We start from the raw sequence: 23,494 nt of genomic DNA on the forward strand, positions 1-23,494 counted from the left end.
AAATCTCTGAGGTAAAGCCATGAAGCCAGAATTTTACCTTAATCTAAAGCTTCTGCTCCTTTTTTCAAAATAGCCCCCGTGCATGAAACTTGGCCCACAGTGCTGTAACACTTTCCGAAGTCATGAAGCTGGAGGGCAGGAACCCATCTTGAGGTATAGGCAGGACCCCTCCTGTGTGAAGCTTTAAAATGTCTCATCGAGATTCAGCATGGACCAGGAGGCAGCACCCAAAACACTTTGTTACACGTTGGGTCCGACAATTTATTTTTGATAATCTGGTTGGCTCAGAGAGATGATCCTGTGTGGAATGTTTACGAATGTAGAGCAAGAAAGACAAGAGAAAAACATCTCTTTCTTTCTCAATGTTATATCCAGTCTGTGTGGTATGAAGGGGGAAGTACAAGCTCTTTGGGCCTTGGCACTTGGGGATGCCTTCCTCCATTTTCTTAAGATTATCTCCCACAACAGGCTGAGGATGTGGAGAAGGAAAAGGTCTCCCTTCACTCACCCTCTTCAGACAGTAAAATCGGGTGACGGAAGCTTTACCACTTGGCCATCAGTGTTGAATAACTGGAAGGTCCCTTCTTCCTGAGGCCATGGAATGTTCTGGTACCACAGGTCTGCCCCAGCCCCCAGTGGGAGCACAGGAGGGCAGGCCTTGCTTGGGCTTCTCACCCTACAACCAAGGCTTTGCCCTAACCCTTGGGCAAACCCCTATCAGACCCTTTGGCAGAGTCTGAACTTGCCGGCCAAGTCCTTGAACTTGGAGAGGGAGGCAGGTGCTGGAAATGCCTCGTCTCAGTGGGCGCCTCTTCACTGGGGCTATTGTGCCCTGTGACCGCTGGCTGGGGTCAGTTTGTGGGCACGGCTGCTGCACTCTTTTCTGGTGGGAACAGGGAGGTCTCACTGGCCTTCTTTGCCTTTTTCTTCCTTTTCTTCTTTTTGGTCCCAAGTGATGCTTGTTCTCCATTGAGCTTGGCCAACTCCTTTTCCTGCTTCCTGACTGTGGCCTTGCTCGTGGTGATGGCTGCGGCCAAGTCCATGTTGGCCTCCTTCTTGGCTTTCTTTTTTGACTTCTTTTTCTTCTTCTCTGCCTCCTTCTCCACGCTGACGGGGCTGTGGATGGCAGACTCCTGGAGAATGTCAGAGGCTGACACAGCTGCCTCCCGGCACCGCTGCCACTCCTCGTCACTCTCCTCGCTGCTGCAAAGGGAAGGCAGTTTGGGTCAGCTGGAGTCAGGACAGGCCCCAAAGCTGCCTCTCACTGCCTCAGTCTACGCCACCAGAAAGAGACTGCAGGAAGAGGCAGGTAGAGAGCTCAGACTTGGCCGTGAAGCAGACCTGGGTTCCAATATTGGCTTTTCTGCTTCCTAGCTATGTGACTTCATTAAGCAACTTAACATCTCTGACCCTCAGTGTCTTCATCTATCAGATGGGATCTTCCTCAACCCCAGGCCTCATAGGAACATCCGAGAACTGAGGCGTCTGGCACGAGATGGGTGCTCAAAAAGCAGTAAACATTCCAAGCCAACCACAAGTAGGACCTTTTCCCCCTCCCACTGGGGGTACTACTTGAGCTACCTGGCAGGGCTCCTTCTTGGCCTGACCTCACTGGAATCTGCTTGGCTGGGACACTGTCCAATACAAAAAATGAGAAAAAAGGAGGTAACTTGAAGAGAGAGTGTGCGATCTCACCTGGAGCTGGAAGGCAATCGCTTTCGGCGGGGCTGAGGGGAAGCTTTCTTCGCAGGGCCTTCAGGGATGGACGTGAAGAAAAGGCGGAAGCCTAAAATCCAAAGGGGCGGAGTCAGCGCTGCCAGGTGCTGATCCCCCCTCCCAGCTGCGAAGGCTCCGCTGACTCTGTGCTCAAGGAGCTCCTGGTCCGGAGGTGAAGTCCCAGGAATCGCTCTTATCTAACCACCAAATGATGCCCCATGTGATGGGGGCCACGCCTGATGCTGCCTGGAGCCAGAGGACGGGATACGGGGGGGGGGGGGGGGGGGGGGGGGGGGGGGGGGGACGCCAGCTACCAAATCAAGTCGGCAAACCTTCAGCAGCTTCCGGAAGTCATTAGCTGAGCCTCCTGCCTGAGGCAGCTTCCAAAGTGGCAAATGAGTTTGACATGGGGCAGAAAGACTTAGAAGAGGCTGTGGAGGGCGGTGGTAAGGAGCTCCTGCTCAGGGTTAGAGAGCTGAGGTCACCTTGGGCAAGTGACTTTATTTCTCAGGCGCCTCAGCTTCCCTTACAGTTCCCCCAATAAACGGGGGTATGCCTCAACAGTGGGCTGCGCGGATAATAGATAATATACCCAGATATACAGTAGGTGCTTACTAAATGATAGCTGATATTAACAGTATAACTACTCACCATCATCCTCTGGGGTGACTTTCTGTATCTCAGCCTTTGTTGGCTCCTTCATGACTTCTGAGATGGTAATGGAACTAAGGAAGAGAATATGGTTGATTTAGAATAAGATTTTGGGTAATAAAAAAAAATTTTTTTTAGTTAAAATAATTTTTTTAAGTGGAGGGGAGAGAAACATGTGAAAAAGCAGACATCACACTGGCCTGATAAGCACGCTAACACCTACAGCCAGAAACTGCTTAAAAGTGACTATCAGCTCAGAGTGCAGCGCTTCATTTGTTTAAACCCCACTTTATTCCGGAAAATGTTAAAGAAATTTTAAATAGACTCATAGTACAGCAAAATGAATACAATTTCAAATAGGGCAAAGAGAAAATAAATGCAGGAGGGACAGAAAGAGTCAAAAGTATGATCAGATAGTCTTACATACTTGCAAGGAAGAAGGCGCACATTTTGCTCTGAGCTTCCTGGCAGCAAGCATGAAAAAAGAGGCACGACCAGTATAAAGAGTTCGGAGGTCAGTTTACAGATTTGGGCAGACCTATTTTTCTTTTAAACTTTTAAATTTTTAAAAATTTTGAGATAACTGTAGATTGACATGCAGTTCTAAGAAATAATACGGAGATTCTACACACGCGTTGCCCAGCTTCTCCCTATGGTAACACTGTGCATAACTGTAGCACAATATTGCAACGAGAAAACTGACACTGATACTATCTACTGACCTTATCCAGACTTCAGAGACCGGGGTTTTGAATCCTGCCTTTTTCACTTACTAGCTGTGTTCCCTTTGGCAAGTGACTTCATCTCTCTTAGCCTGTTACCCACCTGTACACTGAGAACAATAATGGTCCTTACCTTTTAGGGCTGTGACAGCATGAAATGAGATAGTGGATATCAAGCACTTAGCAGAGTATGACACAAGCAGTTACTCACTAAATGGTAGCTATAGTGATGAGGAAGATGATTACTCTCATCCTTAAAGCAGTAAGTTTCACGGGACCCCCAACAAAAAAATAAACCCTCTCGCCAGAAGCAGAGAGCAGGGAGAACTCCTGAGACCAGGAAGCATGTCTCTGGTGAATGCTGGCAGGGAGAACGATGCTCTCAACAATGTCCTCGCAGTAGATACAGCAATGCTTTCTCCCAACAGCCTTCTGCATGTGCCAAAGGCATCTCCCAAAGTCCTGTACAGGAAATCAGTCTGGGAAGGAGTAGAGATGATGCCCCCCAGCCGCCTGACCTTGACTCAAGTATCTATCACAGTGGTTAGATGTCAATCCGTAGGGAACGTCAGGCAATGTCTGGAGACATTTTTAGCTGTCACAACTGGTTGCAGGAGTGCGACTAGGACCTCGTGGGTGGAGACTAGGGATGCCGCTGACCACCCTTCACAGCACAGCATGGCCCCCCACAACCAAGAATGATCCAGTCCAATATGTCAATAGTGCGAAGGCCAAGAAACCCTGATCTCACAAAGGGACTAACTGGAGTACCATTTAAGATACTTTGGAGAGAAACACAAAGCACTGCAGGGAATAGCCTGACCATCCATGGTTGACTAGCATCTTGTTGGATTTCCACATGGGGAGACATCTGGTGTGGATCACTGCAGTACCAGGTGGGCTCTGCTTACCCTGAGCAGAACGGTCAAGAAAGAAAACTGCTTTCACAGGCTGAAATGCCAACTGACATTCCTAAAAACATTTCCCACATTCTCAAGTTGGGAGACTGGCACTATACTGTGGTGGTTCAGGCTACTGAGATCTGGCCCCATGTTCTGTCTCAGAAGAGCAGCTGGTTTATGTTCTGGGAGGGCTCATTTGTCCTTTTTGATGCCTACTTTGAATTTAAGGACTTGGGCCTGAACATCCTCACCTCTCTTTCAAAACCTGCTCTGACAATCAGGAATGGATCTAGAATAGCATATCCCGAAATGTGTTCCATGCTATGTTATTGGTATTCCATGAAACAAAGGGACTGAGCCGAATGGTCCTGGAAACTGCTGGGCTGAACAAAGGAATAAAGGTCTCTTTAGTACAGGATTTCTCAGAGCCTTAAATATAGCATTATGAAGCTGAATCTCCAAAGGCAAATGGGGGTATGTAGACTTAAGTGTTTCTCAATGTCCTTGCTGTTAGAGCTCTTTATTCTAGAGCCACACTCTAGACTTGTATTCTTTGGCGCCTACTTTAAAAACCCTGACCTGGATCTGTATAGTTTGTATTCTCAAATGTGAGAAAGAGAACTGGCGCCATGCCTGGCACATGAAAAGCACCCCAAAACAGTAATTCTGCCTGTCCCTTGCCCTCCTGTGGTGGGAATGAGCTCTTACTCTAGGGTTTTCTTATTCTCACGGTAGCAGGATAATACTGTGGTCGAGAGCATGGCCTTCAGAGGCAAACACATTTGGGTTCAAGTCCCAGCTCTGCTCCTTACTCCATGTGACTTTATGCAAATGTTTTTTCTTGTGAAGAGCCTCTGTTTCCTCATCTAGAGAATAAGGTGGTAGAAAGGACCTACGTGGTAGGGTGCTTATGAATGCAATAAGCTTTCCAGGATGCCTACACTGTGAGCTCTCAATCAATGTGAGCCATTATTATTCAGACTGATGAGGGCAGAAGAGAAGGTAAACTTTGGTTACCTGTCCAGTAGGGCTCCCAGCTTCTTGGCTACGTAGGCTCGGAATTCGGGGGTAGTCTGAAGCTCGTTGCCATCTTGTTCATGCTCATCCACCTTACGCCTACAACACACACACAGAAGGACCTTGCTTCCTACTAGCTCAGAAGCCACCCTATGAGGACAGGAACTACGTGTGCCTCATTCACCCTGATGTCCCAGGGTCTAACTTAGTATTAGCACACAGAAGGGAGTTCAATATTTGTTAAATGAGTGGAAGGAACTAGAACCCAAAGTACACAGTACCTGAGGCTCGGCTGGGTGGTTGGCAACTGATTATCTGCAGGATCTGTGGAAATAATCAAAATTGAGGCATTTATAGAGGAAATAACTCACTGAATCTTCCCAACAACCCCATTAAGAGGGGTTACCATTATCCCCATTTTGCAGATGAGGAAACTGAGGCAAGGAAATGTAATATAACTTAGCCATAGTCAAATGGCTAATAAGTAACAGTTAGGATAAGGACGCAAGGTCGACTGGCTCCACAGCCCCTCTCTTAACCACCATGGTGAACGGGCAAGTTTAAGTGTAATTTGATTATAGTATTTACTAAGTGCCTGCTAGGTGCCTCGCTGTGTGCTAAGTGCTGTGAAAGACAGAGAAGAAGATGGCTCAGTTACATTGATCACATTTTTAAAGTCAAGGCATTGAGGATGCCTGGCTTGGTCATTCACTCAACCAAATACTGAAGGTCTGACATTACCCAGGTGGTGGTCTAGTGGCCAAACAACTTAGACAAAGATCCTGGCCCTCGTGGAGCTTACACTCTAGTTGGTGGAGACAGATGACAAAAGAAACACACAACTGAAATATAAAATTAGACAATGGTAAATACAGAGAAAAACAAAGCAGAAAGGGAGGCAGGGAGTGCTGGGTGGGCGATCATTTTACAAAGATGGCTGAGGAGGGCATCACCGATAGGTGACATCTGAACAGAGATTTGAGAGACGTAAGGGAACAAGCTAAGTGGATATATAGGAAGAGTCAAGTGGAGGAAAGAACATCTGTAAAGGCTCTGAGGCAGAAGCCTGTCTGATGTGTTTCAGAGCCGGTAAGGAGCCAATGTGGCTGGGGGAGCAGCAGAAATGGGGAACTTGTGGGGACCAGATCACAAAGGGCCTGGTGCGCCAATGTGAAGGCCTGGGGCTTGAAGGAGGGGAGAAGCCACTGGAGGATTCTGCATGGAGGGACATAAACGAACTTAGGATTTTACAAAATTTCGCTGGCTACAGAGAGAGACTATAGTGGGGCAAGGCCAGAGAAAGGAACGTTACTGCAATAACTGAGATGGTGAGAAGTGGCAGCACTCTGGATATGTGTATTTTGAAGATAGAATCAGCAGGACTTTGCTGATGGGTTAGATGGTGTGAGAAATGAATGAAAGATGGCTCTATGAGGGTTTGACTTGAGTAATGGGACAAAGTATGATGTGGATTTAAGGGGCTAAATGAATAAAATAGATATTTGGTAACTGGGCCCAATGCAGGGCCATGACAGACAACAATTCCAGAAAACAGAGTTTACAATGTGATCTATGTCCATGTGCTCTGGAACACAACCCAGAATGTAAACTGCCTAATGGTCCTGGAGTTGGGTAATGTGGAACGCTGGGATGGACAATCTTTAAAGACCTGCTCCTTTTCTTTGAACTTACAATCACAAGGGAGAGGAGTATTTCTTTCATCATGACCAACGAGCAATGGATGTGAGGTACTGTCATGGTACAGAAACAGTATTAGACCCCAGCTCCCAGAAGATAGAATTCAGTTGAGCCCTGGCTCCTCCACTGACAAACTGGGTGACCCTGGGCAAGTCACTTTACCTCCTCAAGCCTTTATTTTCCTCATCTGTAAAATGAGAATAAAATCAACAACCTTCCAGAGTTTGTGTGAGGACATAGTAAAGTTTTGCATTGTTTCAGACACTTTGTTTGCATGTCCAGCCCCTTCCCGGATTTGTGAGCTACTGGAGTACATGGTTTGCCTCTTTTTAGCTTTATATACCCAGTTCTTGGCAAGATGTATTGACATGAAAGGTTGCATACCTTTATCGAAGTGCATGTTATCCTAAAATTAATTTTTTTAATTAAAAAAAAATGAAGGCTGGGATGTGGGAACAGGCCAGATCCCAGCCTTCATGAAGTTCACATCACTTAACTTCCGCTAAGTATGTGTTGAGCAAGTATGGGCCAGGGTTGACACAAAGTGCTGGGGATGCAGGAATAAAGGTGAAAAAAAACAAGTAGAGACAATTATAGGAAGACAGGAAACCACTGCCTACGAAGGGAATCACACAAAGTATGATGGTGACAGACAGAAGGCATATAACCCATCTTTCCTGAAGAGGTGGTATCTCAGCTTTATTAAAGGATGAGTAGGAGTTAGGCAGGAGGGGGAAGCAGTGCATGTACAGACCAACCACATAACTGCTGTCATTTACTGGGCCTTTAATATGTGCCAAGCACTAAAGATGCATCATCTCATTAACTTCTCAACCTGATGGGGTGGATACTACCCTTATCCCAACTTTACAATTGAGGAAATTTGGGTGCAGTGAGATTTAAGTACCTTGTCTAAATTCTCACCACTATCAAGTGATGGAGATGAAAAGGCAGATCTGTGTATTAAACATGAAGAGAAAACTTCAGTTATGGTGCCCAGAGATGACAGGGTATAGTATGATCTGAAGCCTACCTATGGGAAATGCCGTGTGGCAGGATGGCAAGAAAGAAGAGGCAGCAGGGACTAGATTGCCAAAGGGTTTGTAAGTCCTTTTAAACAAAAGTAGGGGGTTTTAACCACGCTTTGCCATGGTCTGTTCTGGCAGTCTGGTAAAGCCTGGATCCCTTCTCAGAATGTTTTAAATGCATAAAATACAACACATAGGATTACAAAGAAAACCAATGATACCGAAATTCAGTTACCATAATAGTAAAAAAACAAATTTGATATGTTAATATATGTGTTTCTTTTTTATTGCATTAAACAAAATCTGGAGATGGGGCTAAAAGTTATTGTAATTTTAAAGTAGGGATGACTGTAAGTGACTTTTTCCATTTTATTGTCAATAAAATAATATTCTGATATATCTGCAAAGGCCATAATAGGATATGAAAATCTGTGACTTTTGTTAGCCCAAAGTAACGGGCATCGCCAAAGTTATTTGTGGCTTGTTGCTCGCATGAAAGATGAAAAAGGATGCTAAATTTCAGATAGAAGTTAATGAAAGTAAAGATGAAATATCTTTCCCATTCCAAATTTATATACCCTCTGGATTATGTCTAGGTACTCCTATGATAAGGAGTTTTGGACTTATTCCCAGGGAACTAAGAAGTCGCGGTCAGTTATGTTGGACATTGGCAGCCCCAGAGCGTGAAAATGGGTTGCAGGCTAGGAAAGGCTGGATGCAAGATTTCAGAAAGGGAGCTGTAGCAGTCATTTCGGAGAAGTGGCGGGCTGCCCAGTGTGCGGCTGTGAAGATGGGCTAAAGAGAGCAGTCAAGAGCCAATCAGGTGCCTCAAATCCCCTGACTGAGATAATGGAACAATCCACACTGCTGCACCAGCCCGCGCTTTCACTCTGAACCCCATCCAGTCTCTGGAGCTCTCTCGGGAAAAGAAATCGAGTCCAGGTGACTCCTTCCTCACCAACCATTCTCTAAGGCCTCGGGGAAGAACCTACGCCCTTCGGCCAGACTGCCTGAACACAGTCCCCTACCGGCTCTTGGCTTCTCCAGCCCCCTCGAGCGCTGCTCCAAGCCCCAGGCCGGCATTGCCGCTTCGCGGCACCGCGCCAGTTCCTCCGCATCACTGCTGCTGCTGCTCTCCAAATCACTCACGGAACCTCTGGGCGCCGTCATCTTGAACCACCGCAAAGGATTGTGGGGAACGCTTTCACTAGCAACACCCTCCACGACCCCACGTGAGAGCGGAGAGGCGCAGGGCATTGTGGGAATCGTAGTTCTCAGACTAAGGCCCCTCTTGGCCATTTCATTGTCCTGGGAGTTTCCTCAAAATTACGAATTTGGAAGTGCTTAAGAAATCAACGTCTCCATCCTTTTTTTGATGAGGAAAGTGAGACGTACAGAGGGGAAGGAATTGCCTAAGGTCATACAGAGGTTAATGATAGAACCAGGATTAGTTCCCAGGGTTTGATTCAATGTAGTTTTAGTATCATCCATTTATTCCATGAATTCTGAAATCCATTTGGGCAACAGAAACAATTTGGGAAGCTTATTAAAAGCAGATTGTTGGGCCAAACCAAAACCAACCGAATCAGAATCTCTCGAAAGGTGGGACTCAGGAATCTGTATTTCTTCCAATATACTAGGGCTTTGCCTCTACTCTGAGTATAACCTGTGAACCAGCAGCATTGAAAACACTCAGGAACTTATTAGAAATGCAATCTTGGCTTCAATTTAGACTTACTGAATCACAACTTGTATTTAAATAATATCTCCAGCTGATGGAGTGCACAGTACAGCTTGAGAAGCACTATTCTAGGTGATTCCGATGCACAGTTGGGTTTGAAAAACATTGGGAAGTTTCTTAGCTCAGGACTTTTTCATTCTGCTTGTATATTGGACACTTCTAAATACTGACTCCCAGGACCCACTCAAGATCGACACATTAGCATCTCTGTAGTTACACAGAATATTACACTGTGAAGGCTGAACAAAATCATTTTTGTCTTTGAAATGCTTTTTTTTTTCATGTTTTATCTTTGAAGCTGAGTGTGTCAAACATTTTTAAAGGAAAATTTCTGGCCTTGGGCTTTTATATTACAAAAGAAAAGAAGGTGACTTTTAATTTCTTTAAAAAAAAAAAAAAGAATATGCCCATTACCTACAATGTGGGCTGTTCTGAGAATTATAAAGGATACAGAGATGTGGGGTGGTCTTGCCTGTTTACCCTATGGAAAGGAGGCATTATTTTTGACCCCTGAAGACATAAAGAGATGAGAATCAACAGACTACTATGGATAAATTATCCAGAGCCTGTTGAGAACCAATCATAAAATACATTTTATATTCTATGGTGAGTAGTCCATCAGAAAGCAGCGCAAAAGGGGAGGGGAACAAGGAATCTTTTTATTGTTTGACTGGAGTGAACTCAATCACATGATGTCCTGATGCTGTTATTTTCCTGAAGTCTTCGAAACATTAGATACTGTTTGTGTGTGTGCTTCAAGAGTCGAAGAGTTTTTTTGTTTTTTTGTTTTTTTTACACTGTGTCATCCCCACTCTCCCAGACTTTGCCTCTTTTTGTCTCAGTTTCCCTACAATTTTCACTTCTCAGAGTTGAGAGGCTCAAAGAAATGAAGACCATCTAAAAGAGAATGAACAAAGGTTATTTATTCCCAACTTGCTATAGCAAGGGAGTCAGCCATCATCCCTTGCATTTGGCAGAGACGCAAAGACAAGCAATGGGAAAGCTTTATAATGGAAAGAAGAGAAGGCTTCAGGTATGCCCTGACTGAGAGGTTGGTGGCTTGGGGAAGCTGGAGGCGGGTTATCTAGAAATAAGACATCCTATGTGATTGCTTAGAGAGCTTGTTTGGCTTTCTCTGGTTGGTCCTGAATTGCAAGGGGGCAGGGGAGAATTAGGAAAGCTGCCAGTTATTGAATAAACCCTGACACTTTGGGGTCAATTACTGCACAGGTTGTGGTTTGGTTTCCCAGGCTGGTGGCTGCAGAGGCTATGGGTCAGAATTCTATTGTTGTTTATGGTCTGGCCATTGTCCACATGCGTATCTAGTCTCTCTCACACTCCTCCTCATTCCTCCACTGGCAGAGAGAGCTATGATACCTATTTACAAAACTGGTGAAGACATGGGACCTCCCCAGCAGAGAGCTGGGAGGAGTGGTTGATAGGATGAGTCCTGGATTAGATGGCAAGGCTACAGGAAGTTTCCCAGAATAAATTAGTTGTGTGGAAACAGAGCCTCTCAGGCTTATTTCCTGGAGAGGATGAGGGTGTCGCTGTCCTCGATACCATAGCTCCCAAAAGTTGACCAATCCTGCAGGACGTGACCTTGGAACTTCAGCAGTTGCTGCTTTCTGAGAAGCCCCTGCCTGTCTTGTATCTGCTGCTTCAGGCTCAAGATGAAACTTTTGGAGTCAATGGCATATGCGTGACTCTCACCATGCAGATTCTTCACGAAGACCTGGATCTCAGGGGAGACAGTCTCCAGCAGATAGATGGGGGTGTTCAAGAAGATTCCGAAATCGGCCAGGGAGCTGCGGCTGCTGAGGAGCTGCCGCTCACCACCAGGCATCTGGAAGGACAGACGCTGCAGACCCATGAAGCCGCGGCTCTGTCGAATCTTCTCTTTAACCTTCTTTATGGGCTCATAAGGGTTCACCCTGAGGATCAAATCTGGGTAACCCCACTGCTCCACTGTCACCTGGATGTCTCGTGCCCTCTGTAAAGGAGAGGAGAGAGAGGGGTTAAGTCGGCACTCCTCTTCTCATATGCAAAAGTTCCCTTCACCTCATCTTTCAACAGGAGCAGCAGGAGCAGAAGCAGCAGCGAACATTTAGGGAGAGCTGACAACCTTCTAGGCCCTGTGCTGTGTGTCTTTTATATTCTCACTGCATCTTATTCTCACAGTAGCCCTACGAGGTTGGTTCTCCTATTACCCTATTTTACAGATGAGGAACTTGTGGTTGAGCAGGGTTAAGTGAGTCACTGAACTTTGCAGAGGTAGTAAGGAGCAGAGCAGGTATTTGAACCAAGGTCATTGGCACTCCAGAGTGTGTTCTTTACAATCAGAGGCCACATTCAAGGGACCAAGAATCCCAGGTGGCTGAAGAACACACCTGGAGGGTGATGGAGAAGGCCCACCCTCTAGCTGATCCTTTCAAGAAAGGATAGAGTCCCAGCATTGTCAAGTCTTCTGATTTTTCCAGAAAAAAATCGATGGTTTTACATTCAGGAAAAATCCAGAGGCATAGACTTTTCAGCCCATCTTTGGGGCTCATTTGACTGGTGGGCTCCCAGTATGTAATATCTGCACCTTATTAGAGACCCTCTGCTTCCTCTTCTGCCCCTGCTCTGAGCGGGTCCATCTTTTGTTCTGGCACACACCTCGCCCCCAACCTCAACATTCTATGCAAACAGAGTGCCCTCTGTTCTGAGTGCCTATATCCCTCCCTGGCTTTTAAGGCCCACCTCGAGTCCTATTTTTTTCAAGAAATTTTGTCTGGTGACTTTGGAAATAACATTTACGTCCATTTCCAAAGCCACACAAAGACCTAGGTGTGAATCCTGATGCCTCTTAGCAGCGTGACCTTGGTTAATTACCTTAACCATTCTGAGCCTCAATTTCCTAATCTATAAAATGATGATAATGATAAAGATATAGCAGTAGTAGTAATAATAATAATGTTATTATTATTATTATTATTAATACTTGACTTTTCTACTTTACAGAATAGTCCCTGGACAAGTGCTTTGCAAATTGTAAAGTACGATGAATAAAATAGATTATTATGACCTTTGCTTGTACTGTAGATTTGGCATCACATTATACCATTATTTAGCATTTTTCATTTCCTGAATATCTCCTCTGGTAATTCTTTCTAGCAGTTGTGTGCAAGTTTGTTTCAGAAACTTGCTTCCTAACAAAATACAGTGAGTTTCTTGAGGACAGGGGCCATATCTTATTTCTGAGCCACTGTTGCCCCTTGCCCTGCCTCCCACCTCCCAAGCTTAGTGCTGACACAAAAGAGCTGATTGAATTGACTTACCATGGCTCAGCTCATGCAAAGAATGATTGGGAGCATGCAACTGATTCTCTGGTAGGTTATGGAAAGAAGAAAGAAAAGGAGAACAAGTATTTGAAAATAAGGAGTCAGGCTCAGGCAGTTGAATAATTTTCCAAGTTCACAGAACTTGTGAGTGGTGGATCCAGGCCTCAAACTGTCTGACTCTAATGCCCTGTTGGCACCATCGATTCAGAAATAAATAAGTAAACACTATGCAGTTATCTCATTCTGGGCTTCAAGCCCCTGGCAGCCAGCTCGGAGAGGAGCCATTAACCTTTACTTTCCAGCCGGGGATTGGGTTCTCCTTGTCGTCATAGCAACAGTCCTGTTTCAGGCACTGACTGGCTCTCTGTGCGACTATGTCCCATCTGTATCCTTTCGCCACGTTGTGGGTGGGGTCAGCCGGATCCAGGATGATGGGCCTGTAACACAGAGAGAGGATGCCCAGACTCTTTCTGGTTTGGAGGCCTGCAAGTCAGAAAGAAGCCTTCTTGGCCATCATCTCTTCAAGCCCCTGCGCATCTGTTAGGCCCAGGGCCCTGGGCTGTCAGTCCAGGAGGGCCCAGAAACACTGCTGAAGAGTAGCAGGATAGAGACCATTAGATGCCCAAGAGTTCCTCTTGGGAAGAGTTTTCTAGATGTTTGTAAGGAATTTTGGCAATGAGTGTATGGGGAGGGCTGAGACGTCAAAAGGCATGCTGAAGTAATAACAGATGCTCACTCAGGCAGATGGGCTTCTTAAATCCAGACACTTAATTTTGCTCACAGTTTGGGACTAGAGCAGCGGAACTGCTTTGAATAATGGTAAGAACAACACCTCCAACAACTGATATTTACTGAGGCACTGGGCCAAATCCTATGTGAATTAACTTGTTTTAATCCTGACAACAATTCCATAAGGTAGAGGCTAGTGTTATTATTGTTGTTGTTGTCCTCATTTTACAGATGAGGAAACTGAGGCACAGACCTCCCTAAGTTCTCAAAACCAGTTCAAGGGATTCTTACCCATCTCCACTGCCTCAACAGAGGAGAGGCTGAGCTGTCTCCAAATGTCTCTCCCCTATATAAATGTTGAATAAATATTTTAAAGAATATTGGCTTGAAGGGGGTCTAAGAGCCTCCTTGGGTTGCTTGGTATGACCACATGTGTTGGATGCCAAGCCCATGATAAGAGCTGGCCCTTGTGCTCCAGGGGCTTTTGACTTACTTGGCAGAGAGTTGTGACTTTATGTGACAGAATGCAATGGTGGGCTGTTGGAGTGAACTGAACATTTTAGGCTCCATGTTGTCTACTCCCAACATCCCTGGCTCCCCGAAATCATCCTGTCAGGTAGCAGAGCTAGGCTCTCTTATGGAGTGGGGTCGTATGACCCAAAGTGACCCATCAGGGGACCTGACACACAGGGCCTGTGTCCAGTAATCAGACTGGTTCTCTCTGGACTTTGGACCAGGGATGATGGAAGTCCTTCACCAACTGGGAGTGAGAGGGAGGCAGGGCAGATGTAGAGAGAGATGCAGAGGCAGAGAGGAAGAAGAGGAAGATGGGCAGTGAGAGTGACAGAGAAAGAGGGAGTCTGTAGGTTTGCCTCAAAGGTTTGCCTCAATGGTTTCCAACCTTAATTTTTGGGCATCCTTGTAATCTATCCTCTTTTCATAAGGAGACCAGAATTGTCTTCCTTGTGAAAAAAAAAAAGGACCCACTGCTCACAAAAGACAGCAGTAAACAGTCTCATGATAGTGCTTACACTGACTTAGAGCTTTTGATATAGCAAGTTGTCTCAGGCTGGGTTCTCCTAGAAGCAGATCCTAAGATAAGGATTTGAGTGCAAGTGTTTTATTCGAAAGATTTCAAAAAGCACCAACAATGAAGTGAGAAAGTAAGAAGGGAAAGGAGAAAGATGGCAACAAAGGGCGCATATCAAGGTGATTACCACTGAGGCAATTGGAGGTTAGTCCACAGGAGGGACGCAGGGAAATAGTGCTGTACACATGACCCAGAGGGAGTCCTTCCATCTGAGATGAGAGAGAGCTCGGGTGTTTATCCAGCAGCTTCTAACAGGCAAAAGGACACAGGTGCTGACAGTGGAGGCTGAGCCAGGCTTCATGGAAATGATAAAGCCCCGGGGATGCAAATGGGCACCAGCAGCATGTGCTACAATAGTGAGCATTTATTCAGCATCTACCCGGAGCTAGATACTAGAGGCCCTTTGCATATATTTTCACTGACCCTCACATCAGTCCTGCATTGTTGGTGCCAGTAACTCCTGTTTTACAAAGAAGGAACTGAGGCTCACAGAAGTGAGAAAAAGGCAGAGCCGGGGTTAAACTTGGATCTCTATAATTCTTTCCACTTTCCTAGGCTGTTCCTAAAAAGCACTGAAGTGGTCTACTGCAGGCAACAGAGCTAGGGTAGTGTGTGGAATAGAGGCTTGAGGAACAAGAAAGGCTTAGAGCTGCTAAGGCCCCTGGCAATTTTGAAAGGCTGTATGAGATTTCAGTGCGACCTTACTACTTAATAAAGCCCACCTCGAAAACTCAATACCACATTTTCCTCAAATCTTTCTTTTCTCTCTCAGATGTGGTTGTTAAGCAGGGACCCAGTACCTTTCTCTTTTTAGTTGTTTCCTGACAAAGTTCTCGATGACTGGGTTCTGGAATGTGTAATGCTTCGTCCAGTAGATACAGAGTAAGTCATACTCCTGGAGCAGTTCCATCACGGTGGTGAGGCCTTCCTCCAACCTGAAATTCTTATCCTCCTGTGTGCCCATTTCCCAGGCATAAATGGTCAGTAGCTCGAGGGCATAGAGAGGGGGCAGCATGGCCCTGGGGCACTTGGCTTTCACATACTGTTGAAAAAGATGGGAAGAGAGAGACCCCAAGATTCTGTGTCAGGATGACATTGGACCAGAAACTTGAAAATCCAAATTCTTGTCTCAGCTCTGTTACCTACTGGCTCTGTAATGTTGGCCAAATCGCTTTCCTTCTCTGGCCCTCAATGCGTTTCCCCATTTTAGAATTAAGGGGCTGGGTTAGTACAGTGGGTTTCAAACTGTGCTGGACATAACTTCTAGCACAGAGTTACGAAGAGGTGTCTCAAAGAGTGAGCAGCTTGGGCTCTGCCACCAGGATCCCAGCCAAAGCAGCTCCATTTTAATCCAATTTAATGTATTGGGCTTCTGAAAGGTTTCCTTTAAAGAAGGAAATAGATAGTGATGGTGTTTACATAACATTGTGAATGTAAATGCCACTAAATTGTACGCTTAAAATGGCAACAACAACAAAAATCCCCCCAAGTAAATAAACAAAAAACTTATATCAAAAGCTCAACCAAAACACTGGGGAATGTCCCATCTTGTTCTCAGAATGATATTGAATGAAATACTTCAAAATATAAAAAAATAAACATCAGTTTATTGGTAAATAAAAAAAAAAATCAAAGACAACCCTTCACATGTGGAAATGATGCTTATAAAGTCCCTCCTGATACTGATCTGATACTGTTGTAGGGTTTGTGAAAGCCAGCATTACAGATAGTAAAAATAACACTTTTTGGGTAGGCCATGAGTGAGCATTAACAATTTCGGACATCTCTGAGATCAGTGACATCCTCACAGTTACGATTGGACAGATGAAATCTAGAGAAGCTAAATTATATGTTCCTGTGATGAGAAAAACAACTTTTGCTTTTCTCAGTTTTTGAAACCTGTGAAAAATAACTGTTTTTCTGAGTTGCTGCCTTGGCATTTTACAGTATGATAACCCTGCTCACGTCCAGAGTCTGGACTTTTAGAGAGAATTTGAGTTGAGGATTCCTGCCATAAGGTCCTGTTTTGCTTCCTCCCACCCCCCTCCCGCCACAGGCTCCTTTTGAAATAAGTTAAGCTTGGGATGTTAGTGACCTCAACCCCAATCATCTTATAAGTAGTAAGTACTTGCTACCCTGTTAGCTCCTGGCCCGAGTGGGGTAGAGGACAGCCCTTCCCCTTGGCTCACTGCACCCCCTTGCTTCTGGGATCTGAAGGTAATAAATCCTGTGACTACTTTCTTTTCTATCGAAACTGTGCCTTCAGTGAACGTGACCCAGTGAGTTTCACTTCCCTGCAGTGGGAGTTCTGATGCTGAGAGAGCCACTCCCCCTTGTGGTAGCTGTGCTTCCTCATTCAGCAGGTCATACTCGGCACATTTTTAATCCAATATGCCAGTTCTGGCTTCTCAACGTAGTCCTTTGGTCCCTGACTACAGTACATGAGCTGATAAAAACAATAAAATACTACTGAACCTTGAAAGTCAATGATGACACCTGAGACTTGATAAAACCTCCAGACAAAAACAATTAACCTTTTTACCATCTGGGGGCTCTAGTTTTGTTTACCATAAACATGAGCTCTTTCTGTCCTTATGGATCCATCAAAACATTTTGTGACACTTAGCTAAATAAAGCTTGTCTGATAAAACATCAAATTGATAATACTGAATCAAAAAATGGTTTTATGGTTTCATATGTGGTCAAATCTTTGTCTTAGGGGCAGAAGCTTGAACAAAGGGAGGGCTACAGAAGTAAAGTTGACACATTGTCCTATGGACATTACAAATGAACATGCATATTATATGCAGGAAGAAAACATTTTGCTCCCTAAAACAAACAAACAAACGAATGAACAAACAAAGCAAATGGAACATTCTGTTGAGTTCTAGTGAAACCCACAAAATCGTGGATCATTTCCTGTAAGTGATTGTCTTATCGATAAAAACAATTTTATTCTTGACTTTGGAAATGCTAATATCTGAAGATACATCACAACCTTGGTTGACGTGAGTAATCATTTAAATAAACTGCTGTTTTCTCAGCATAAACTAACTGTAAATTTGCTAACCTTGGTGATTTCCTGATTTTTATCTTTCGATACATTTATTTTTTAACTGAGTCCTTCTGAAATCCAACTCTGTTACCATCTTTTAAAATAAGAAAGTATGTTTTAATTGTTCTAATTTTGTGTTTGTTTCTGAGTCTTCCTTTCATAAATTTAGATAGCTATTCATCTGGATTTTGAAAATATAAACGTTATATAAATTTTTATTTAAAAACTACAAAGTAAGTAATACAGAATATAAACTTCATTCTGAAAAATCTCTCCAGGAATAAATATAACATCTTGACCTATATCTTAAAGAGAAATACGAATTTCCCTTAGCATTCCTGTTTTTTCAATTACAGTTGATGTTCAATATTGTACTAGTTTCAGGTGTCATTTGGATATTTTGAAATACACACAGTACCACGCAAACATCACATGTGAGCTCTAAAAAGTGGCTGCTATGGTTGTATTCACTCAGTAAGGACCATGATACTTAGGAACTGGATCTTTTGGAGGGGGAATTGGTGCAGGATGGAATGATCTTTCCTCTTTTTAGGCTTTAGACAGCTGAGATTAACATCCGGAGATCCCAGTGAAGTTGACATCAGCCGGTACTGGACCGTAACTGGAACATTACAAGCTCTTGTATACTGAAGCTCTGTGTGTTTTCCTTCTCCCCACTCCCTCACCTTTCTTCATCTTCTTCAGTGTTTCAGTTGATAGTTCAAAAGATTAGCATTCTCTCACCCCCAACTTCCATTTTTCCTTGAGTCAGTTTCCTGAGTTAACGAATCCAGTCCCTGCCTTTTCTTCCCCTCTCTCCTCCATCTCCCCTTCCTCCCCCAAACTGGCAGCCCCCTTACCTTTAGGTACCAGTGTTTTACCAGCCGCAGGAGGCTTTTCAGCTTGGTTGGCTGATGTTTCACGAAGTTTCTCTGCAGCTCGCAGAAGGATGCGGAGAAATTATTTCCAGGGTAACTGCTGCAGGCCTTGATCAGACTCTCATAGACCACAGGGTGTGGTTGGGAAGTGGGAACTGAATGTCCTGGGGTTAGAGGAAACAGAGAGAGCAGAGATTTAGGACTCCCCAGGTAGCTAGCTAGCTGAGTGGTCTGTGCAGGATAGTTTACTAATTCACTGGAGTATCTCTCCAGGGAAACCTGAGACCTCGTAGCCTAAGAAAATAAAGGTTTGCCTTGCTTGATTATCCTTCTGGAGAAACAAAAATGGGTTTTCTCATCCTCAGGCCACTCAAGGACTGTTGTCTTTCCTTGATGTCCCCAACACTTTCTTCTAATGTCTGTTTTAGATCTCTCTCTCAGCCATTTATTTAAACCTCCCATCACCGTAGGGAACACCCAGCTCCAGATAAGAGAGCTGGGCTCTGAGAACACACTTGCTGAAGGGTGTACTGCTCTGGTGAGCATCACAAATGCATTGGTCCAGTTGTTCTGCGCGGTAATTTGTAATGCTTCTTCCTTTTTCTGTCTCACTCCCCTATTCCCTACCCGTGTTTCTTGGGGCTGCTTGTCCTCAAACCTTTGTCTCAGGGTCTGCTTCTGGAAAAGTCCAAACAATGACGGGCCCCCTGCACCTTTAGTAAGTACTACAGAAGCACCGAGGTTACTCTTCTAAATCCCATCCATGGGTCTTGCCTTCTCTTGCAATCATATATTTATTTATTTATCTGTGACTCTTTGAGAAATCCGTTTTCCAGTGTGAGCCGTGAGACAGCCAGAGTCCAGTCAGTCCTATGCACTGCAGCCACCCAGCCCACGGCACAGGACATGGGCTGAATGGATGGAGGCAGCTGTCTGCATGCAGCCATGCATGAGAAGGGAGGCAGTTACAAGTCTCTTGGGAAGGGCAGGTGTGTGAGTCGGGTGGGCTTCCTCTCCCCTTACCCATGGCCCTATAGGCAGGCACAATGGTGACAGTGATGGGCTCTGTGGTCTCCATGGTCTGAATGGTGAAGACAAGAGCATCAGGCACTCCCTGGACCACTCCTATCACCTCGAGCCCAAGGGCCAGCAGGTCCTGGCAATGCCACAGCTTTTTCCATATCAGTCTCAGAACAGCGTGGTGGTGCTCGGCCTCCTCCTGGAAGCTGCGGAAACAACTCAGGAACACCACCAGCTCCACCTCCGTGCTGCTCCTGAGCGCTGTGCCATTCCCGAAGGAGCCCACCTGCAGAACACAGAGAGAGCCCTGTCGCCCTGAGGCCACTGCCTGTGCCAGGCAATCCCTGAGGGTCTTTACATATTTAATTCTCACCATAACCCTGACAGATGGGTGGGCAGTACCAGTACCCCATCTTTACAGGCCGGAGAACTGAGATGTCAAGAGGATGAGCCACTTACCCATGGTCACACAGTATGCAGCCTGACCCCAGAGCCCAAGCTTCTTATTTGCCACACTGCATCACCCCAAGACTCTTCTCATTCACAGATTCCTATCTGTTCTAATGGAATATGAATGCCTACTCCACAGGGTTGTTTGAGGACTCTTGGTCTGAGTAATTTCATGATATTAAAAAGGAGGTAGGCACAGGATTGCCTGGTGGATAAAAGCCATGGGCTGTGGAATGCGGCAGCCTGACTCTGACCTCGACTCTTGCCCTGTTCAGCTGTGTGATCATTCTGAACCTTAAGTCCGGAAAATGAGGGAAATGATGGCACATGAGGCATTGGGTTCCTAGGAGGATTAGATGAGAGAATGTGTGCCAAAGGTTTGCCCTGGTGCCCGGCACACAGGAAGTCAGCAATATATTTCCCTTTCTCTTCTTTATCTGGTTGGCTCACATCATTCCTTCTGCTGCCTGAGATTCGGTTTCCCCATCTGAATGTAAGGAGCCTGAGTTGGATGATTCTGAGGGATCTTTTTGATGTTCCAAGATTCTGGGCTTACTGTCCAACCTCTGTTGTCTCTGATATATGAGCACCCTACAGCTCTCTGGCCTTCTTTCTTACTCCAGTTTGAGAGGTGGAATTGCTAGGGATGAACAGACCTCTCCTGGTGGGTGAAATCACTGAACACTGACTATAATCCAGCTGTTACAGTTTGAGCACACGCTGTGTCTGGCACCCCTGAAAGCCTCTTATGCAAACAAGGCCTTCTCATCCTCACACCCACTGACTGAGGTGGGCACTAGTATAATTATCCCCAATGTACAGGTGAGAAAATTGAGGTTAATTAACCCGCCATGGGCTCCTATCCAGGAATCATAGTCACAGTCAATGAAAGAGTCAGAACACAGAGTATGGTTCTTTCCTATGACTCAAGATTATGAGCCAGGTCCTGCTTCTGAGGAGGGGTCTGCCATCTCTGTCCCCAATACCTTTTCTGTTCTCTTTCTCCACCTGCATTCAGACATGTGTTTCTGCCCTGTGTGAGACGGCTGGGGATGGCTCCCTGCGTGTGGATGAAGAGCACATTTCCCTGAAGGCTGTGCCTAGACTGTCCTTCCCACCTTTCCTAGTGGTAAGACCCAGGCAGGGAGGAAAGAACATTCTAGAATAGGTTTCATGACTTGCTTCGGCTCAAATCTATTTAAACTCAACTCATTCAAGAACAAGTATTTGCTCAGTCCAGCTTACCAGATTTTTGGCAGGGGTGGGGGTGTGGAGGTATGTGAGTTAGAGGCTGAATAAAGTATTATTTCTCATTAGCCATTTCTCTTTCGGGGATTATTTTGTGGTTTCAAGGGCGGAAGTGGATATGGTCTGCGGGCAGAATTTCAGGGTTGGGCAAATGTTATTTCCTGCTGTCAAAACTCATTCAGTTTGCAGCACCGTTCTGTCTTTGGACTTCCTCCATTCCATCTGCTTCATTCTCAGGGTCATCAGGGTGGGTGGTCTGGGAGGGTCTGCTTGACTCAGACTGGCACCCCAGACCATGAAGATAATGTGGGCAAAAATGTATAACGATGCTTTTGTTTTCTGTTGTTGTTTTTAAAAATTAATATATGTTAATCATTAAGCCTGCTTCCCCATTTGCTTGATGGGGGAGGGAGGATGAGGGAAAGAAGATGTTGATGATAATGATGATGATGCCCCATTTACAGATGGGAAGACTGGAGGTTTGAGAAATAAGATGGTAAATCTACAGTCATACAGTCGGCTAGTAAAGGAAGAAGTCAAGGACCAAACCTGGGTCTGTCTGAGGTCAAAATGTGTGGTTTCTCATTTTGAAATTATATGGCCTCCGGCTCCCAATGCTGGGGATGGGTATAAAGAAAGGATGCGGGCCTGAGGTTTCGAAATCCTTCCCTGAGGAGGACTAGCTGCCCCGGAGAGAGAACTAGAGCACTGAGCTGAGAGTCAGAATTAGGGGGTCCTAGTTCTAGTCTTGCCTTTTCCACCAGATCACTGTGTGAATGTGGGATATCTTTCACCCTTTCTGTGTCTCGGTTTTAATGTTTAAACAGAGGACTAACTGAGACTGTTGAATTCTCCCTGGCCTTTTTAGTTTTGACTCTCTTGATCCTAGCTAGGATAGGAGGTGACATGAGGTAGCTAGAGGAAGGGCTTAGAGGAAAAAGCTCACTGGGGCGGCCTGGATCCCTGGCTGTAGTCAGATAGACCCTGGTTCAAATCTGTGCCTCTACCACTAGCTGTGTGACCTTGGGCAAATCACCTCACCTTTCTGAGCTGTCATGAAAAAATATCTTTTTATCATCAAAAATGTTAAATATAGAAAATGAGAAAGAAAAAAGAATGAATACTCATATCTAGCCAATTAGATTTAACAAGTCTAAACTCCTTGCTGCATTTATTTCATCTGAACCACATTAAAATAAATTACAGACACCAAGAAACTTTGTCCCTAAATACTTTAGCATTTGTGTCCAACAAAAAGAGGACATTTCCCCCATATGTACAACGCTAACAAAATCAATATCTGAGTCGTATTAAATTTTCCCAAATTGTTTCTAAACTATATTTTTGGATGATCTATTCAAACCAGGATCCAGTCAAAGACCTTGCCTTACATTTGGTTATTATAAATCTTGAGTCTCCATTTTGCTCATCTGTAAAATAGGAATAGTACCAGTCTCATAGACTGCACAAATTAGAGACGATATATGTTAAGGGGTTAGGCTAGTGGACCCCAAAAGTGAACTGTTATTAGCTTCCTTACTGAATTGTTCTGCTCAAGGCAGCAATGTGGTGGGGTGCAGGCAGCTAAGGCTACAGATAATGAAGCAAGAGGTCTCCAGCATTATCAGGGATGAGGACCCTCATGCTGGGTTGCCTTAGCCCTGCCCAGAGATGAAGGGGATCAGTCTCACCTTGACTACCTTTAGCACTCGCACTTCCTGGTCCAGCCCGTGTTCCCTCTGGAAGGGCTCTTCCCTCAGGAACTGCTCCACCGTCCGCACAGCCTCCAACACCTCATCTTTCCACTCCCGGCTGGGCTGCAGCCACTGAGCCACGAAGGAGTCCAGCCTGGAGGCAGCGGTGCCATACAGCTCTGAAGTCTGTGCCATCTCTGTCCTGAGAGACCACTGCTAGATAGATATACGGCCACACAAATACTCAAGCTCCTCGCGCGCGCTTGCGCGCGCGCGCGCCCCCCTCTTTAAGGTGGCTCCTTCTCAGCTGACCTCCAGCACCCCGTAGGATAAAGGACAATAGAGAAGAGGATATCAGGGGTGACTGGGCTGATCTGTGGCTCCCCTCTGGGAGACTCCTTGCTACGACAGTGGCACCGAGGGACACTGAGCCGAGGCTGGACGTTCTGGGGCCACCTTAACAGGATTGGCTTTCGGCCAATCTTTCTGCTACGGGTTTCGATTCTCAACTTTTTAAGTTTCCCTTATATGA

General features: G+C 45.3%; 2 protein-coding genes across 3 annotated transcripts; both read right to left on the reverse strand.

Annotated features, from left to right (window-relative positions):
• Positions 1 to 240: 240 nt before the first annotated feature.
• CUNH12orf43 (chromosome unknown C12orf43 homolog) lies at positions 241 to 8,934 on the reverse strand. Of its 2 annotated transcripts, none has more exons than XM_016127224.2 (6): positions 8,763 to 8,934; positions 5,290 to 5,332; positions 5,009 to 5,107; positions 2,368 to 2,441; positions 1,696 to 1,786; positions 241 to 1,200 (listed from the first exon to the last, which is right to left on the reverse strand). In XM_016127224.2, exons 1-6 carry the CDS (start codon positions 8,902 to 8,904, stop codon positions 852 to 854), a joined length of 798 nt encoding a protein of 265 aa, XP_015982710.2. In that variant the 5' UTR covers positions 8,905 to 8,934; the 3' UTR covers positions 241 to 851. The 2 variants fall into 2 exon arrangements, with proteins under 2 accessions (XP_015982710.2, XP_015982709.2); XM_016127223.2 differs by having other exon boundaries at positions 241 to 1,203; positions 8,763 to 8,933.
• A 1,315-nt stretch (positions 8,935 to 10,249) lies between these two features.
• OASL (2'-5'-oligoadenylate synthetase like) lies at positions 10,250 to 23,289 on the reverse strand. The gene is made up of 6 exons (XM_016127222.2): positions 22,960 to 23,289; positions 19,574 to 19,856; positions 18,533 to 18,714; positions 15,418 to 15,659; positions 13,088 to 13,235; positions 10,250 to 11,468 (listed from the first exon to the last, which is right to left on the reverse strand). Exons 1-6 carry the CDS (start codon positions 23,155 to 23,157, stop codon positions 10,998 to 11,000), a joined length of 1,524 nt encoding a protein of 507 aa, XP_015982708.2. The 5' UTR covers positions 23,158 to 23,289; the 3' UTR covers positions 10,250 to 10,997.
• Between the last annotated feature and the right edge of the window lie 205 nt (positions 23,290 to 23,494).

Source organism: Rousettus aegyptiacus, unplaced genomic scaffold, assembly GCF_014176215.1.
Source record: "Rousettus aegyptiacus isolate mRouAeg1 unplaced genomic scaffold, mRouAeg1.p scaffold_m13_p_5, whole genome shotgun sequence".
NCBI classification, from domain to species: Eukaryota; Metazoa; Chordata; class Mammalia; order Chiroptera; family Pteropodidae; genus Rousettus; species Rousettus aegyptiacus.

What these genes read in the sequence shown, in the direction of transcription:
- CUNH12orf43 (XM_016127223.2), bottom strand. Translation starts at nt 8,904, where the DNA reads ATGACGGCGCCCAGAGGTTCCGTGAGTGATTTGGAGAGCAGCAGCAGC. An exon ending in GCTGGAGAAGCCAAGAGCCG is followed by an intron (nt 5,333 to 8,762) that starts GTAGGGGACTGT and finishes TTATTTCCACAG; the next exon opens with ATCCTGCAGATAATCAGTTG. An exon ending in AGTCACCCCAGAGGATGATG is followed by an intron (nt 1,787 to 2,367) that starts GTGAGTAGTTAT and finishes TTTGGATTTTAG; the next exon opens with GCTTCCGCCTTTTCTTCACG.
- OASL (XM_016127222.2), bottom strand. Translation starts at nt 23,157, where the DNA reads ATGGCACAGACTTCAGAGCTGTATGGCACCGCTGCCTCCAGGCTGGAC. An exon ending in TAAAACACTGGTACCTAAAG is followed by an intron (nt 15,660 to 18,532) that starts GTAAGGGGGCTG and finishes CTTTTTCAACAG; the next exon opens with TATGTGAAAGCCAAGTGCCC. An exon ending in TCCCCGGCTGGAAAGTAAAG is followed by an intron (nt 11,469 to 13,087) that starts GTTAATGGCTCC and finishes TCTCCTTTACAG; the next exon opens with AGGGCACGAGACATCCAGGT.